This window comes from Gopherus evgoodei, chromosome 4, assembly GCF_007399415.2.
Source record: "Gopherus evgoodei ecotype Sinaloan lineage chromosome 4, rGopEvg1_v1.p, whole genome shotgun sequence".
NCBI lineage: Eukaryota > Metazoa > Chordata > Testudines > Testudinidae > Gopherus > Gopherus evgoodei.
In genome coordinates, this window is record NC_044325.1 from 123464027 (window position 1) to 123481299 (window position 17273).

At 49.6% G+C, this 17273-nt stretch overlaps 1 protein-coding gene across 4 annotated transcripts in view; it reads right to left on the minus strand.

Moving 5' to 3' along the window:
- The window catches only part of MYRF (myelin regulatory factor), a 121095-nt gene that overhangs the window by 57641 nt on the left and 46181 nt on the right, over positions 1 to 17273 (minus strand). For all 4 annotated transcript variants that reach the window (XM_030560841.1, XM_030560840.1, XM_030560839.1 and 1 more), the window contains exons 2-4: positions 13520 to 13607; positions 12079 to 12414; positions 8319 to 8380 (exon numbers count right to left, since the gene is read on the minus strand). In XM_030560841.1, coding sequence (XP_030416701.1) covers positions 8319 to 8380; positions 12079 to 12414; positions 13520 to 13607 — 486 coding nt within the window. The remainder of the gene's footprint in view (positions 1 to 8318; positions 8381 to 12078; positions 12415 to 13519; positions 13608 to 17273) is intronic.

Genomic DNA, 17273 nt, shown 5'->3' on the forward strand with positions numbered 1-17273 from the left:
CCTACTACCGATTTCTATATATGGGATCAGATATTGAAAAGAAGCCACTATCTGGATTTATCTGACTGTGTTGCCATCAAAATAAATGTTTAACGAGCGGCATCTGAGGGTGTATGCAAACTAACTGCCTCATCACAGGTCCTGATCCAGCAACAAATTCCACACAAGAAAATTCCTGTGTTCACATGGAGTGGCTGGAAAGATCAATGCCTTACACCTTAACCTGCTAACACTCCCTACCCAGTACACTACATACCGATGCAAGCAGTCTCACTGCAGTTAATGGGACTCCTCACAGTCTGGTAGTACTTGTTTGCAGCAGCAGACCCTTACCCTGGTAGAAAGAATAGCATCCCTAGGTTTCAAACATTCAGCTGGACTGATCCGAAGTCAAATGCATCCTAGTGCAATATATTAAGAAATAAGAAAGGTGGAAGTTTCTAACATGAAGCCAATTTGAAGGCATCTGAGAGCAAAACACAAGTATTGGGAACAGCTGTGAGCTGGTGAAACCGCTTCTTTTTCACACATTAATCTCTGGAGACCCCAACTCCACCCTGCAAAAAAAAAAAAAAAAAAAAAAATTTACCTGGGAGATGAAAAAAGGCATGAGAAATTTTAGCCCCAAGGGTCATTTTTTGGTGCCAGAAAACAGTAAAAATCTGGAAGAAAGGTCTAGGAATTAAATAAAATCGTAACTTGATTTGGGTCCCAGATACGACATTTGGATTAGGGTTTTGATTGGGGCTCTCTATCCTTAACCTGAATTACTGTATCTCTGATGATACTACGTAACAATAATACTTGAATATTAAGGAGCGGCAGTACATACTTCAGCTTGAGGTTGAAGCAGTTGTCACCAACTCTGAACTGCAAGTCAAGTGATATTTGATGATCTTCTTAAAGCCCCAGATCCTGGAGCCCCGTGAAGATGTGAAAGTTGCAGCTTTCATTGTAAACAAAAGGTAAGTTTCTAGTTCTTGGGGTTGCCGAGAAAAGTTTGAAAACATGAACTCCAAAGTCTCAAACACCAGAAGGCTAAATACACAGAACACAATACCAGCTGCCTACATTGATGATCTTGCTCAGTTTCCCTGCTAATCAAGGGTTTCCCCACCACCACCCCCAATCATACGTCCCTCCTGAGCAACGGATATACGAGGATACTGGAGATGCAGTGAGCAGTGGCAGTAGTTAGTTATGTGGATGACAGGCATCACTTTATAATTGCACTTGAATATCGAGGTGCCTGTGCTTTCCCTGGACTTGGCCACAACAGGGGCTTGAAGGAAGGTGACCCCTAGGCAGCACAAACTGTATAAAATGGACACATTGCTCACTGGCTGGTGGAAGTAACCAAATAATATGGTTAGGGACTGTCCCCATTAGCGAGGGGGCACGTCCACCTTTTGTCACAGAAGTTTGCTGTTGAAAGGTATTACCGGCCCTTTGGTTGTTCCTGGATTCACAGGTTCATCTGTGGCAGGAAAATTGCAGCCATTTCTTAGAAGGGACCTTGCTACAATCTTCAGCACCTTGCTCACTTCCAGAATGGACTGCTGCCATGTGCTCTGCATGGGGCTACAACTGAAGACCACCTGAGAGCTACCCTCACCATCCTCTTTGCAGCACAAAGCAACCAATTTAAATAAACGATTGAAACTCTTGCCCCATGGATACTTCTCCTCCAGGCAGATTTAAACTCCTCCATTATGAGAAGTAGAAGAAGAAACAGAGGAAGAACTAAAAGAATCAACATTGACATTAATGCAAGCTGGTCAAACAAAAGAAATGGTCTGTTAATGGCTACAAGTATATATACACGGCAAATCTGCGTTCTGGCTTAATTCTCTTGCTTCTTCAACCAAGAAGAAAACCAAAGAATATGGTATCCAAGTTGGTGAGGATGCTGTGCAAGGACAGAGAACGAAGTATGACCAGGAGCACTCTACCACATGCTCAGACAATGAAAATAAAACAATATGATGCTAAAACTGGTCGGATGCAGACATGGGGTATCCAGCACATTAATTAAACCTCTTTGGGAAATAAGTAACACCGAAAACACACGGTGGAAGTTCACACATTGTCCTGCAACTGCCAGCATCCTCACAGCTGGCTGACTGGAAACGGGGGACTGAGGCCTCAGCTTCCCTATGATTCTTGGCAGAAGGCTCAGAACCCTGCAGGCCAGACTGTCAGCTGGTGGAAATCCGGGCAGTTCCTCTGACTTCAGTGGTGTGCCACCAAGTTAATGCCATCTGAGGCTCTCTCCTTATGTTACATTTGCAACCAATTATAACCATTATAGTGTGTACACTGAGTAAGAGCAGGACTTAGATCAAAACATTTCATGTCGTTTGCACAAGAGATTCTACAGAGAGGCACTAGGCTCACAAAAAGCAACTCAATGAGGTTTAAGTGGAATTTGATGGAATACAGGCAGACGATGCTACTGCTGCCATTCGGGAAAATCTAACTTGATCTAAATAACGAAGAACTGAAACCACACTGGGACAAAACTGAAAAGCAAGTCCGAGAAGCTATGGAACATTTTGGATACTTTGCCAAAGTGACAGATCCCAGATACATAGGTTCATCAGGCAAGCCCAGAACAGGAAAAGGAGGCTTGAAGCATAGAGGTATGGGAGGCAGTGGGGCCTAGCAGATAGAGCACTAGAATGAGAATCAGGAGACCTGCATGCTATTCCCTCATTATACCTATTTTACAAATGGGGAAACTGAGACAGAGAGAGCTGAAGTGAGTTGCCCAAGGTTACCCAACAGGTAGCCCTCTCAACTCAAACTCGCTTTCTCCCCGTAAGCCAATAAAACCGGAGTCCGCTGACCCAGACGCAAGGCAAACCTTGTCTGTTTACACAGGCTTTTGCCTAACTTAGCACTAGGGTGTGTTTGGGGAATGTGGGGGGCATTAGTCTGCAATTTCAGATCTCTCAGGGGGCACTATGCTCTTCCTGCACAAGGGAATGACTGGATCCCAGCACCCAACACTGGGACGTGGAGAAGGGGGCGGTTTGTAGGTGTTTTAAATGCAGCGAGGGGTTCCCTCCCCCGCCCCACCTGCCTGGACACGGAACCTGCAAAAGGCCAGCATAAGGATTCACTCACATTGGGCTTCAGGCCAGCCAGACCAGGGGATTCTTCCATGACACCAGCAGAGGAAGCAAAGCATTGGTCATCAGCAGATGACGTGAGAATCGCGGTAAGTACTAGATGTGAGTGAGGCAGATGGGTACTGCTCTGGCGGAGCTCGCTCAGTGAGAAGAGGCAAGGCGAGGAGGACTCTAGCTGTGACATGGAGGGAGTTGCTAGCAGACCCAGTCTGTGCTACAGGTCAGGGTAAGCTTCGCAAGCATATTTGATACACGCCCCTCTCCCTGCCCTGCAGCACTGCCTCTCTATATCTCCATGCTCCCACCATGCACCCGAGAAGGGAATGGAGATTGCTCACAAGAGCTAGAAGATGCTGCTTCTAGCTAGGGGCCAGATGAGGTCCAAGGACCTCTCAACCCCTAACATTAGGGGGAAATGAGGCTTGAGCACCAGCGGGCTCCCTGGTGGCAGAATGGAGCAAAGTCCAGGCAACTTGCAATGGGGAGATACCAGGCCTGGGAACTGGTTAGGCCCTTTGCATGGCATTGCCTGAAGAGTCGAAAACTTTCTTAATAGGAATCAATGTGCCTGGAAAAATTAACTGAGCTGCCCAGCACCCTTCCATGGAGAGAGAGTTTAGGGAGAGGGGAGGCTTGTGTGTCACCAAACCAGACCCTTATCCTTCAGACGGGTTTTCATAACAGCACAAGATTTTCTACGCATACGATATCAGTGTGTTCCACTGAGGCTGCGCACAAGGGGTCTCTGCAGCAGCACTGGAGGGACTTGTGTTATAAACCAAGATGTTCCCTTGTGGCTGCACTAGAGAGGTGTCTGAGCATGCCTATTTCCCTGTCACTGCCCCAGAGGGAAGGAAGAAAAAGAGGACGATTAGAAATATCGTTCGGACGATCAGGAGGTCACAAACTTTCCCATATTTTGGTCACTTCCTAAAAATTAAGCTCCAATGGGAGACCAGGCTCCTGTTTGCCCATGTCCCAAAGCCACAGGGCTAAGATGCATGGAAAAGGGACAGTACACAGGAGTGAAGGGACAAGGGACACTGAACTCACTACCATGTGATGAGTGAGGTGACTGGTTACATCCCATTACACAGTGTATCTGTAGTGTTTACTGCCTCTACTGAGGTGCAGGGCTTTACACTGATTAGTTCTGAATCTCCCCTTGCTGCCTTCCCGACACCTACCTGCACCTGGCTCCAATCCTGCCAGATCACTCTGCAGCTTGCTCCTCTCCCCCTCCAATTTTGATGCCCATCGTTACTGAATTTACACCAGTGAAACTCCTGACAAAGAACAGCACGACCCAGCTGTGCAGGGAGGGGCTAGGTGTTTTTCAGTCCAGTTAACTGACAAAGTCTCTGGAAACCCCAGAAGAGTCCTGGGCTGGATCAGCACTTGGAGACAGTGAGATGTTTCCTGATTGTGAGAGAAGCTCCATAACCCCCATGGAAGTGCTTTGAGGAGCACAGCTTGAGAGTTATTGAGCTAGCCCACTGGAACCACTCCGGTCTTTGTGGTGTGGTCAATTCAGAAGCATTAATGGGGGTAAATCACACCACCGACAAAGCACCGAAGGGGGAATATGGAGCCAGTTACAGTGTATGTGCTATTCCAGCCATATCCCAGGAGAATAGAATCTCTGGGCTCCATTGTGGAGCTGTTAGCCCTGGAACCCACAAGAGTTCTTGATTTAGTCCTAAGTGGAGCACAGGATCTGGTCCAAAAGGTGAATATAGCAGAACCGCGTGGTAATAGTGACCATAGTGAATTAAATTTAACATCCTTGTGGGGGAGGAACATAAAAAAGCCCCACCCCAGTGACATTTAACTTTAAAAGGGGGAACTATACAAGACTGGGGACACTAGTTCGATAAAAATTAAAAAGAGCGGTCACAAGGGTAGAATGCCTGCAAGCAGCATGTAGGCTACTTAAAAATACCGTAATAGAGGCTCAGATTAAAAGTCTACTCCCAAATTTTAAAAAAGGACATTAGGAGGACCAAAAGAATCCCATCATGGCTGAACAGAAGAGTAATGGTGGCAGTCACAGACGAAAAGGTTCTTTTAAAATTTGCAAGTCAAATCCTAATGAGAAAAAAAGGAAGGAGCATGAATGCTGGCAAGTAAAATGTAAAAGTATAATACAGCAGGCCAAGAAAGGATTTGAGAAGCAACTTGCTGAAGATGCAAAAACTAACAACAACATTTGTGTTAAGTACACCTGAAGCAGGAAGCCTGCCAGTGGGGCCACTAGATGGCTAAGGTGTTAAAGGAGCACTCTGGGAAGATAAATGAATTCTTTGCATCAGTCTTCACTGGAGAGGGTGGGGGGGATACCCAAAAAGAATAGCTACGATGTAGGTAACAAATCTGAAATGCTGTCCCAAATTGATACACCAATAGAAGAGATTTTAGAACAAACTCATAAATTAAACAGTAATTAATTGATAAATTAAACAAATGGTATTCTCTTCAGAATTCTGAAGGTTCTCAAATATGAAATTGCAGAACTGTCGTATATAACCTACACACTACACTGAAATCGGCCCCTATACCAGATGCCTAGAAAGTAGCTAATGTAATGTCAATTGGCTCCAGAAGGGATCCTGGCAATTATGGGCCGGTGAACCTAACTTCAGTACTGGGTAAATTGGTTGAAACAATATTAAAGAACAGAATTATCAAACACACAGGTGAATACAACATGTTGGGAAAAAGTCAACACAAATTTTGTAAAGGGAAATCATGCCTCACCAATCTAATAGAATCCTTTGAGGGTGTAAATAAACACATGGCGAAGGGTGATCCAGTGGATATAGTGTACTTGGATTTTCAGAAAGCTTTTGACAAGGTTCCTCACCAAAGGCTCTTAAGAAAACTAAGCAGCCAGGGGATAAGAGGGAAAGTCCTTTTATGGATCAGTAACTGGTTGAAAGATAGGAATTGAAGGATAGGAATAGTCAGTTTTCACAATGAAGAGAGGTGAACAGCAGGGTCTCCCAAGGATCTGTACTGAGGATCGTGCTGTTCAACATATTCATTAAGATCTGAAAAAGGATGTGAACAGTGAAGTGGCAAAGTATGTAGACAACACAAAATTATTCAAGATAGTTAAGTCCAGAGCTGACTAAAAGGAGTTACAAAGGGATCTCACAAAACTGGGTGACTGGGCAATAAAATGGCAGATGAAATTCAGTGTTGATAAGTGCAAAATAACGCACACTGGAAAAACATAATCCCAACTTTATATACGCAGTGATGGGTTCCAAGTTAGTTGTTACCACCAAAGAAAAAGATCTTGGCGTCACCATGGATATTTCTCTAAAAACTTCTGCTCAATGCTCAACAGTAGTGAAAAAACCCTAACAATATGTTAAGAACGAGAGAAATAGAAAATTAAAAAGAAAATATCATAATGCCACGATATAAATACTGCATCTAGTTCTGGTTCTGAAAAGGTCAACAAAGATTATCAACAACTTCCATATGAACAGAGACTAAAAAGAATCAGGGCTGTTCATCTTAGAAAAGAGATGACTGAGGGGGATACAACAGAGGTCTGTAAAATCATGAATGGTGTGGAAAAAATGAACAGAGAAGTGTTATTTACTCTTTCACACAATACAAAAACTAGGGGTCACCCAATGAAATTAATAGGCAGCAGGTTTAACGCAAACAAGGGGAAGTACTTTTTCCACATGAACCACAACAAGCCTGTGGAATTTGTTGCCAATTGATGTTGTGATGGCCAAAAGTATAACTGGTTCAAAAAAGAACTAGATAAATTCAGGGAGGATAAGACCACCAATGGCTACTAGCCAAAATGGTGAGAGATACAACCCCATGCTCAAGGCTAAAGCTCTGACTAACAGAAGCCGGGAGTGTAAGACAGGGTTGGATTACTACCCTCTTCTGTACATTCCCCGTGAAGCTCTGGTATGGGCCACTGTCAGAGACAGGACATCGGGGAAGACGGACCCTGGCGTGATCCAGTATGGCAGCCCTTATGTAATTTTCTGCATCTCAAGGGAACAGTTCTCTCTGTTTTTCAGATGCTTCTAACCCCGTAGCAGGGGAAGAGGCCAAGTCAATTACTGAAACATGCACCAAAACCAGGCCCCATAGTCTCACTGAGAACCCAACTTCTGCCAAATCCAGGGCAAAACAAGGTTAAAGGGTTTGATTCCTCCCTTACGGAAAGTGAATCTATTGAGACGGGTTCTCTGTAGCCGCCTCTTCTTCTGTTCTCTTGAGGCGAAGGTGCTGCTGCTCTGGCAGTGAGGGAAATCTGCCCTCCCTGCAGTGAGTAGCCCGGCCTCTTTGTTATATTTAAGGAAGGGCCAGGAGGAATTCCAGGGATTTTTTTAGTAAGATAAACAGAACTCTTGACCTCTTCCATAGAGAAAAGAGAAGGAGCTGTTTCCAGCAATGGACTGGGTTGGAGCCTGGAAAAGGGTGCAACTGTGGGGAGGCGGGGAAGCTGACATGCTCCCTTCCCCCTCCTCACCCTCTCACCCACCCGGCCAGGCTCTCCGAGTGCTGCCATCGAGGCATGGGGAGCGTCACCATTGGGACCAAACAACATCCACCCACTTCCCCCAGCCCATATCAAGCCAAGTGGGACAGAATGGCCCTGACCCCGCCCTTCCGGGGGAAAACAATCATCTCTGGGAGGGGCCCCGAGTTCCCCCCGCCCTATGCAGAAGGGAGGTAGAGAGGTGCCCCCCTCGGACCAGTGGGGCTCCACAGAGGGCAGGAAAAGGCTTGGCAATAACTTACCACTAAATGGTGAGTTCATTAGTGTCTCCATAAGTTGGGTTTCATTTCCAAGAGGCGCGCGCCCTGGCTCTGTTTTACACCCCCACCATGGACGCCAGCAAACGGAGGCTTGCAGACTCCATTTCACACCCTGCCTGGGTACGAGTCTCTCTCTTCCGCGCTGTGTGTGTGTGTGGATCCGCACTTCCTCCCCCTCTCCCGTTCCCTCTCACTCCCCCCTTCCAAAGACTAGCCGGAGAACAATAGGTGAAAGTCTAGGGATATTTACTAACTGATAATCTCTCCACGTATTGCAGCCGTCTGTTTTTCCCGTCTGATAAAGATTTCAGAGCCAACCACTTTCATAAAACAAAGAGGGGGGGAGGCTGGGAGGTTTGGGCTTTTTTTTTTTAAAGCACTTACCATTCACCTGCTGGGGGGAGTAGGCTTCTGATCCAGAGTCCGGGGGAGAGTCGGGTAAAGTGCTGGAGAGCAATGGAAAAAGAAAAGAGAAGGTCACTGCAAACCAGCTTCCAGCAAAACCAAGCCTTTCAGTTTGCTCACTGTGATTTCCACACTCCAGGATAAAATCCATTCAAATGGCACCATGGCTAACCCCACTGCCCACAGAGACTCCTGCTGGCAGAGGCTGGCACCAGAGCCCACACCCAGCTCTCCTGTCCCATCCTTACAGCACTCCCTACTACTAACAGAGACTGGGACTGAAATAGCCGTTAGCTGCCCTGCAGTCAGCTCTTCTGCCCCAGCTCCCTACATCCACAGCTCCCAGCTAGCCCCTCCACACACCATTACCTACATCACCTCAGGCTGGGACTGGAGTAGCTGAAAGCCTTGCACAGCCAGAAACCCTGCACCATTCCCTGATGCATCTCTTGCTGGGCTCAGAACTTCATGACAGCCAGGGCCTGAGAACATTTGCTACAGTGCCTCCTGCTGGAAGAGACTGGCACTGCAGCAGCTGTCAGCACCCCTGCACAGTATCTCCTTTGATTGTATGTATAGGCATTTCATTTCACAGCCATTTTGTTCACCTGCTAATCAGAGTCTTCTCTTTGCAGCTCATGTCCAGTTAAAAGAAGCCAAACAGAAATGTATCTGTTCCCCAGAAAAAGATCACTGGTTTCACCCTGAATAAATAGGGGAGCCTGGCTCTGTTCCGGGATCTGATGCATGAAAATGAAGGCTGTGAGGCTGAGGGCCAGATTCTGCTTTCACTCACACCTGGGAAAATCCGGAGCAGGGCCCATAGAAGTCAATGGAGTTCCTCTGGATTTACACCAGCGGCACCAAGAGCAGAATCTGGCCCTAACTCTACAAAAAGGAACCAAATATGAATAGGAAACTATTGGCCTCACCAAACGCACCATGTCTGGGGATAAAAGGATTCACAAGGAACTTCCTCTGTGCTATGGGACAGTTGGACAGCAGGGAAGTGATCTGTTGAGTTATCCTCTATTTATTTTGCCTTATACCATGAGGTTAAACACAGGCTCCCTGCACACAGACACGTCAGTCATTTAAAAACCACACACTGAAAAATCCAGTTTGATCCAACTTCAGCTTTCCAGGACTCCCAGCCCTTCATGAAAAGCTAAACAGCTCCTCCCCAGTTACCCTCAGAGACAGCCTGGGAAAACAGACATGCCGTGTAGCGCGCCCAGCAGGTCAGAAGACTTGGTGTCCGTCGGAGTAAGTTCCAGAGAAAGTCCTGCCCCTGGATAAACAAATCTAGCTCCAGAGTCCCAGCTGATCTTAACGACCCAGGTGCCAATATGCAGGCTTGGGTGGGGGGAGCAGACATGAGCAGACTCAAGGTATGTTGACACTACAGGGACTAACACCAACATAACCCGGTAGCGTAGTGATGGTAGGGATTTTTTGTCACTATAGGAACACCGCCTCCATGAATGATGGTCGCCACCTCAACAAAAGCATTCTTCCCTTGACCTCACTGCATCCACACCGAGGATTAGGTTGGCATAACTCCGGTGCTCCAGGGTGTGGATTTTTCACACCCGTGATGGACGCAGCTACATCCAGACCAAGCCTAATGTGCCTTTAGGGTAGGGAGAAGGGCAAGAATATTGCAATGAGATAATGGAAACCAAACCAGAGTTGTTGCAAAGTCATCTCAGGACCCAATTCAGCTACTTCCTTGTGCCTTTTGTCACAACGGTCCCCCGAAGGACAGGGAACTGGGCAGGGTATGGAGTCACCTCTAGGACACTGGCTCCACTCGGGCCCCAACTCGGGGACTGGGAGACAGACTCTCAAGCCTCCAGTGTGACCAACGCCGAGGTTATTAGAGACCCAAAGTCATCACCCTCCAACTGCCATTCAATGGGCTGGAGGGCCCAGCACCTGGCGAGCAGGTGTCCCCATCGCACAAGCCATGGGCACTGTTGGCTCTATTAGCCTGGTTGGCCATCTTTGCCAAGGGCAAGGACAGAACAGGTCCTTACTAGACTAAACAACTGGAAGCCTCCTGCAGGATGGCCCCTAACACGACTGACAGCCCCTAGGAATGGCCCCTGTCTGGCTGTTTGTCTCATGGGAAACCTCAGTGTCCTCCCCCAGACTGGGAATAAAACAGCAGTGGACACAATCGGTGATTTTCTCTATTCTGCCTCATTCATGAGGATCTCTCCAAGTCCCTCCAATGATCCAAACCCAAACCAATGGCCTCAGTGGAATTACCCCAAAGTTGAATTTGGCCCCATGAATTCAGAGCCTTCTCAACTCCTGGAATCTTGATGATATTTCTCCTTATTGGCATCAATAGACAGGGTGAGGCAGAGGAGAACATGAGATTCACACATGCACAAAACCTGGACTCCATCCTGGCCTGGGCCTCTGCACCCGACACCCACCAATTCCAAAGAGGAAGGAGATGGCTGCAAATGTAACACAGTGGGGCTATGTGCCACATGAAAGAGAGGTGCTAGGTGGAGGGGTGGGAGACTCCAGGATGGGTCAGGCACTGGCGCAGGTCATGCAGCGGGGGGTTGGTGATGCCAGACTGCCGGGTGGCCACACTGAAAGAGGGATATGGCACTATTGATTTCCATTGCCGTCTGACTGACTCCTCTGGAATCTTCCTCTGCGAGTGGTGAGGAAAGGATCTCCCCAGCAGCACCCTTGAAAGAGTCAGGGGAAGGGAGAAGCTGCGGTGCTCCTCCTAGCAGGGGACTAGGGACTAACTGCTGCCAGGAATTAAATGTGTGTTAACTAGTGTGTATGGCGAGCTCTTTCTCTCACCTCTGGGAGCTATGGCACATTCTACCCACGGAGAGAATTGTCTCCATCTATGTCTCACTCTCTGGGGCAATCCCCACCCTGCCCACCAAGACAGCCTGAGCCCCGTTCCTGCCCAGCATGGCACAGCAGTCCTCTCTCTACCAATGGCTGCGCTCTCCTGCTCATGCAGCAGAGCAATCGCTGGCCTTGCATTGCCACGGTTCCTTCTGACCCCTGCCTGCCATGGCAAGGCCATTCTTGCCCACTGAGGTAGACACCTGCCCAGTGAGCAGGAATGGCAACATCTCCCTGACTGCACTTTCTCCTCCTCGGGCTACATGTTCAGTCTACCAGAGATACAGAAACTCAATCCTTCCACTCTTTGAAGGGGGTGAGCCTACAGTCCACTGCAAGTGGGTGCAAATCCAGCCCAGGGTCTATCTCCTTCCAAGACAGAGAGAGATATAAAATACCAACCCAAGGTATTCAAGACACCAGACTCCATATCTTTTTGTCTGAGTTGGCTACCACCTTTCACCTGGGATAGGATTTTCTCAATCTGGAATGGATTCCAAATATGCCCCTGTTCCTGCCTGAGATACTAAAAGATTTTCCCATCATTCACTCACAGAGCCTTATGCTCTGTGTTCTATGAAGCTCTTTGGCCCCTGCCGGCCCTGGCTTTAATGCCATCTGTCCTCATATGGGATGTTACTAATCCATCTAGCCCAATGCACATCACTGGCTCGAAGGCCACAGCCAACGCTCTCAAACTCCAGCACCAATAACTAAGCACCTCAATCAATGTTTAGGCACCCGAAGGTCTGTGGGACAAACAACAGCAGGTCTCAGAGTTCCTAATGTATAATCACCTCCAAGTGGAGAAACTCTCCCCACGCCTCCTCCCTGCTTCAGCCACACTTACCCAGGTGCATAGGAGGCCTTGGGCTCTGATTTGATTGGGGGGACCACGTTATTCAGGCAGTGGCCGCTGAGGTACCCCTTGGGCACCACCATGCCATTGTTGTTATTGCAGTTGAGGTGAGCACTGTAGCTGGGTCCACAGGGGTTGGCCAAAAGAGGACCATGACGGACCAGGCCTTGGCTGCCTGGGGGACAGAGATGGAGGGCACCACTGGAAGCTGGGTTGGTCACATGAGCGATGCTGGAAATGGAGCTGGCAACAGGAGCACTGACAGAGGCGGACCCGGAAGGCTGGGTGTGTGCGTAGCTGGCTGAGGCAGGGATATCTGGGAAGCAGCTGTGGGAGAGAAGTCAAGAACCTCAGCAGTGTATATGTAGTGCACCTTTCGTCAGCCATGCAGCCCTTCTGCCCCCACACACACGTCCACCCGACAGCACCAGCAAAACTGCACCCTGGGGCTCAGGTGGGGAGCGAAAGAAGGGTGAGTATCTAGCTGCTACTGGCAGGGGGATGGAAGAAGGCGGAATGTAATCTACCAGGACAAGGGATACAAACCTAATGTTGCTCATGGATCTTTAAAGGCTACAACTGCCCATGACCTTAGTTCTTCAACTCCTGGGAAAAAGTGGCCACTCCAGCAGCTCACTTCCCATTCGCCCCATGCTGTGGTATTGATTCAGGCCCCATTACACCACCTGGGTCTTCCTCTGAGGGCTCCCAGGCAAAGACTGACCAAACCCAACCCTGCTTACTTTGCCAGATGTGCTGAGAGGCTCCACTCAGCCCAGTGTGACAAACACCTGCCGGGAACAGGACACCACCTCCTGTCCCAACAGGTCAGTGCCCTACTGCCAGCATCAACACAGACTGCAGCCTCCCTCCTGTGGTGAGTGCTCTTCTTCTCCCCTGTAAAGTCAGTGCACCCCAGCTTGGTGTGGAGAGCCAGGTCCACGGCAGGTCCACTCGTTCCTCGGGATCTCTCTCCCCAAAATGCCAGTGCATTTCGCTCCCAGCATGATGCTCTAGTAGCTATTCCTAGCAGCACAGGGTAGTGCGGGACAAAATGCATTAATTTGATGTTCCTCTGTGCCATTTTTAGTCCTGTCCAAAGGTAGCGGGGTGTGCCAAGGACGGGAGTTAAAGGATTCTTCACTGATCCTACTTGAGAGGAGGGAAACTAGAAAGGGGAAAGCAGAAAAGAAAGAAGGGGGTTTGACGAACAGAGGAGGGGTTGAAAATGGCGATGGCAGTACAGAGCGACAGATGGGAGCTCTGACAGAGGCAGAGAGCAGGGATAAAAGGGGGCAGGGAAGCTATTTACAAACAAGGTGTTGCATCCCTGGAAAGGAGAAAATTCAACTTCTCCCTGGGAAAACGGCCACCAGCTCTGCATCTGCTGGCAGCCCCCCACCACCAGGCTGCACATGAGGCAGAGACTTACATATCTGGTGAGTCTTCCTTGCTGATGTACTCTTCCAGAATGCTGGTGTCGATGTTGGAAGGTTCCAGAGCTCCATTAATGTCGTGGCCTGTAGCAAAGAGAGGGAATGAAAGGGGCGAGAGTCATTAGAAAACCAGATAAGTCACGCCCCCTTCCCTAAGAAATCAGAGAGTGACTTACAGCTCCTCCTACAGCCTCAGGCCCCTCCACCACAGGAGGATAAAGGGACTGAGCTGAGGGCCAGAGCCACTGATCCTTGCACAATCAGATCATGCTCTTTTAGAGAGACCACCTCACTGTCCACCCGCACCCCTGCCAACCCACGGGCTGGGAACACAGACGAATGCCTCTCAGGGGTCATGGGAGCAACAATGCGAGTGCTGACCAGGCAGAGTTATCAGAAAGTCTGCAGGACATAGGGAGTACTTGATGGTAAATTGTGCCCATTGCAGAGCCCTGCTGGGCTGGGCTTGGTGGCTTGGGCTGTTGGACTTCTCTGCACAGAGCCTCCTGAGAAATGCGGATGACAGTGCCTGGCAGTAGCATAGGCCTTGTTAGCGTGAGCCACAGGAGCCACTAGCTTTGCTTGGGCTACCTGTCCTGGTGGAAAAGCTGCTTGGTGTGGGCTGCAGGACCCCGTGGCTAGGCCTGAGACCTCAGGAACCCATGGCTAGTGCCCAGCGGCAGGTCCACGCCGTATGGGCTCTGTGGGTGGATTCAGGAGTCTGGTTTCATTCCTTCCCCACTGGACCCTTGCCTTGGTTTCACAGAACATGCTGAAATCACTCTGCCGCTGCCAGCTTTGGAACAGATCTCAGCTCCCCGCATGCACGCGCCTCCCACTCCTGCAAGGGCAGCACTAGACTTTCTTCCCCTTTCTCCTACAGGGCCCTTCTCCTCCTCCCAGACTGTGGAAGCCAGGCTGGGGTTCGTCGAGAGAAAGCGCTTTCTTTATCTGCCTCGCTGGAGTAGGAGTGTGCAGCCTGCTGGGGCCTATGCCAACCCCAAGTGCCAAAGACACTGCCAAGAAAAAGGAAGAGCAGCCCCATCCCCATCCCCAGAGCTCGGCTAACAAGACGGCCCTTCCACAACGGCCCAATCCCTTCAGCCAGAGGCTGTGTGTCACTTGCCCAGCAGACGCATGCACACATACCATCAAAGGACCACCGACCCCTCCAAGCCACACTGTGGGGAAAGGTTAGCCAATGAACCGCAAACGTGAAAAAGAGGGGCTTCAGCCAGCGTCCAGCCAATCAGATCTTTCCCCTGTGAAAATCCCTTTCATACCAAGACAAGCAAATCGGCAGAAATAAATCCAGCTAGGAATTTTGCCAAGCGAACGGGGGTGGGGTGGGGGAATCTTTTCCTTGGTAACCCAGGCCGGAGAGAAAAGCCTGGGTCGGGATTCCATTGTAAAACACCTAACCCTTTGTGTACCACACACCTCGACAGCCAGTCACGGGGAAGGGGGGCTCGCTGCTACAAAAGAAAGCATCCAGCTTAACACACACCTCAGTAGGGCCCGGAGTCCCCAGCCAGGATCCCACAGAAAAGCAACAGGCAGGACAAGTGTGCAACTCAGGGTGCCGAGACGCAGACGCTTCCAGAGCACGGTCCCAGAGAAGAGGACTGTAGGGTGCAGGAGCGTCGGGCTTGCTCCCCAGCCATGGCCTGAAGATCGGCCTCCTCGTCAGAGAAGCTTGCTTAGATACGGGCATCGTGCAGGTTGGAACACTTTGTGGCTCAGGTTCCCTTTGGACTGACAGCGTCGGCTGGAGCAGAATCAGCGCTGGCAGGTGCTGGGATGCTTCCCCCAGCTGCTGTGCTGCTGCTTCTCCACCTGACCCACAGCAACCCTCTCCGTTTCCGATGCTCCACTCCTGAGTGCTCTCACACACAGCTCTGGGCCTGTTCAGAAGCACCCCTGCCCCACAACCCTTGCTAATGCTCCTTAGTCCTGACCTGGCACACCCCAGCTATTCCAGTCCTGCCCCGCCAAGGTTTACTAATGTTCTCAAGCCATGACTCTCAGCTCCCCTACTATTCCAGTGCCGGTTATCTCTTGGGCAAAGACTTTCAATCATGCTATATCATGGGCTGATGTGGGCATATGCCCACCAGGGAACCACTCAGAGAGCCCAGGTCATTTGCCACACGATCCAGCATTTGAATCCAGATCTCCAGCAGCGAAGAGCCAGTGCACTAGTCCCTCTCCTCTCCCATAGGCTACCAAACTTCCCTGAGGAGACCTCTCCACGTTGCTGGTTTCAGAAAACCCCGTCCCAGCATCAAAGCTCTAACAAGCTCTGCATGGATGGACAGAATTCCTGGTGGACACAGATTCACATACATCCCTTGGGGGTAGACTGTGGCCATTCCACAGACTAACCTCCCCAGCCTGGCTGCTCTCTCAGCTCACACCCTCCTAGCCACCTTGCCTGAAAGGTCACCTTCACGAAAATTCAATTGAGACCCAAGCAAAGGGTGCGATAAGCACCCTGGCGCGGAAGGTGCGTCAGCTGAACTGCTCTGGAGCTACAATAGAATTGATAACGGCCACAATGGAGGGGACCAGCTGCGGGGTGGGAGGGGCAGTTCTTTACCTACTAAAAATAAATCCAATGAAGGACTTTTCTCAACAAGAGGCTGGAGGCCCTTGAGCCTTCTGCAAAGGGACTGAGAGTAGCCGGGCTCCATGCGGTGACATTCCCTGTCCCTGTCTGACTGCTGTCCCAGTTCTTTGCCAGTCCCCACCTCCCACTGTTTCTGATCTGTCCTGGCCAGCACTAAGAATCTCTTCCCCTGGATCTTCAACCCTTCTTCTGATCCTCTGAGCACCCCTGTTTGTCTCTGTGGGGCAGAAAGTATCTTTGGAATGTCTGCAGCTGAGCACAAGCTCTTAAGAGCATCTCATTGCCTGAAAACTTCTGTTCAGTAGGGACTGTTACCAAAAGCCAGCTTAGGTGATTAATCAAAAGCTAATACCTCTCTTTAGAGTCACGAGCTCCTAACGACATTAACAATGCCCCTCCTCCCCTTGCAACAGGGGATTAAGAGGGAGTAGGAAGCCACAGAAAATGGACCCATAAAGCTGAACACCCTAAAGGTTCCACAGGAAACAGAACTCATCTCAAAGTCCCAATCAAAGAGAGATGGAGCAGAGGGCAGCAGTGACTAGCAGCCAATGAGCTCATTTTCCTTTGCTCAAAGAAAAGTGCTAACTCAAACAGACAGCACCCACCACCATCCATAACTCTGCCTAATGCACCCAGGCTCCATAACCCACTCCAGAGTTCCCTGCCATCCAGAGCCCTGCCCAAAGCATGCCACGGTCAATCGCCCGCTTCAGAGTCCCCACCATCCACTACTCCACAGGCTGTATCACAAGACCTACAGCCTCTCCCGGAGCCTCCAAAACTCAGTGAGCCAAATTCTGCCTTCGGTCACTGTGCAGTGAACCCACAGTAACTCTGTTGACCTCAGCAGAGTTGCTTTGCACCATGCACAGTAACTAAAAGCAGAATTTAACTCATCCCAGAGCCATTTCAAGAGCCTTCCAGTTCCAAAACCTTCTGGGATGCCCACCCTTTCGTAACCCTTTGTAGTCACTCCTGGCCGCTGCTGCAAAAACATGTCAAGAGGCTCCCTAGCCCTCACCATGTTAAGGTGGGTCATGCCCTGTCCCCAGAATCACCTTTCCCTCCATAATCATTGGTCCTGCTTCCCTTTACTCCATAATCCTTCCCAAAGCCTC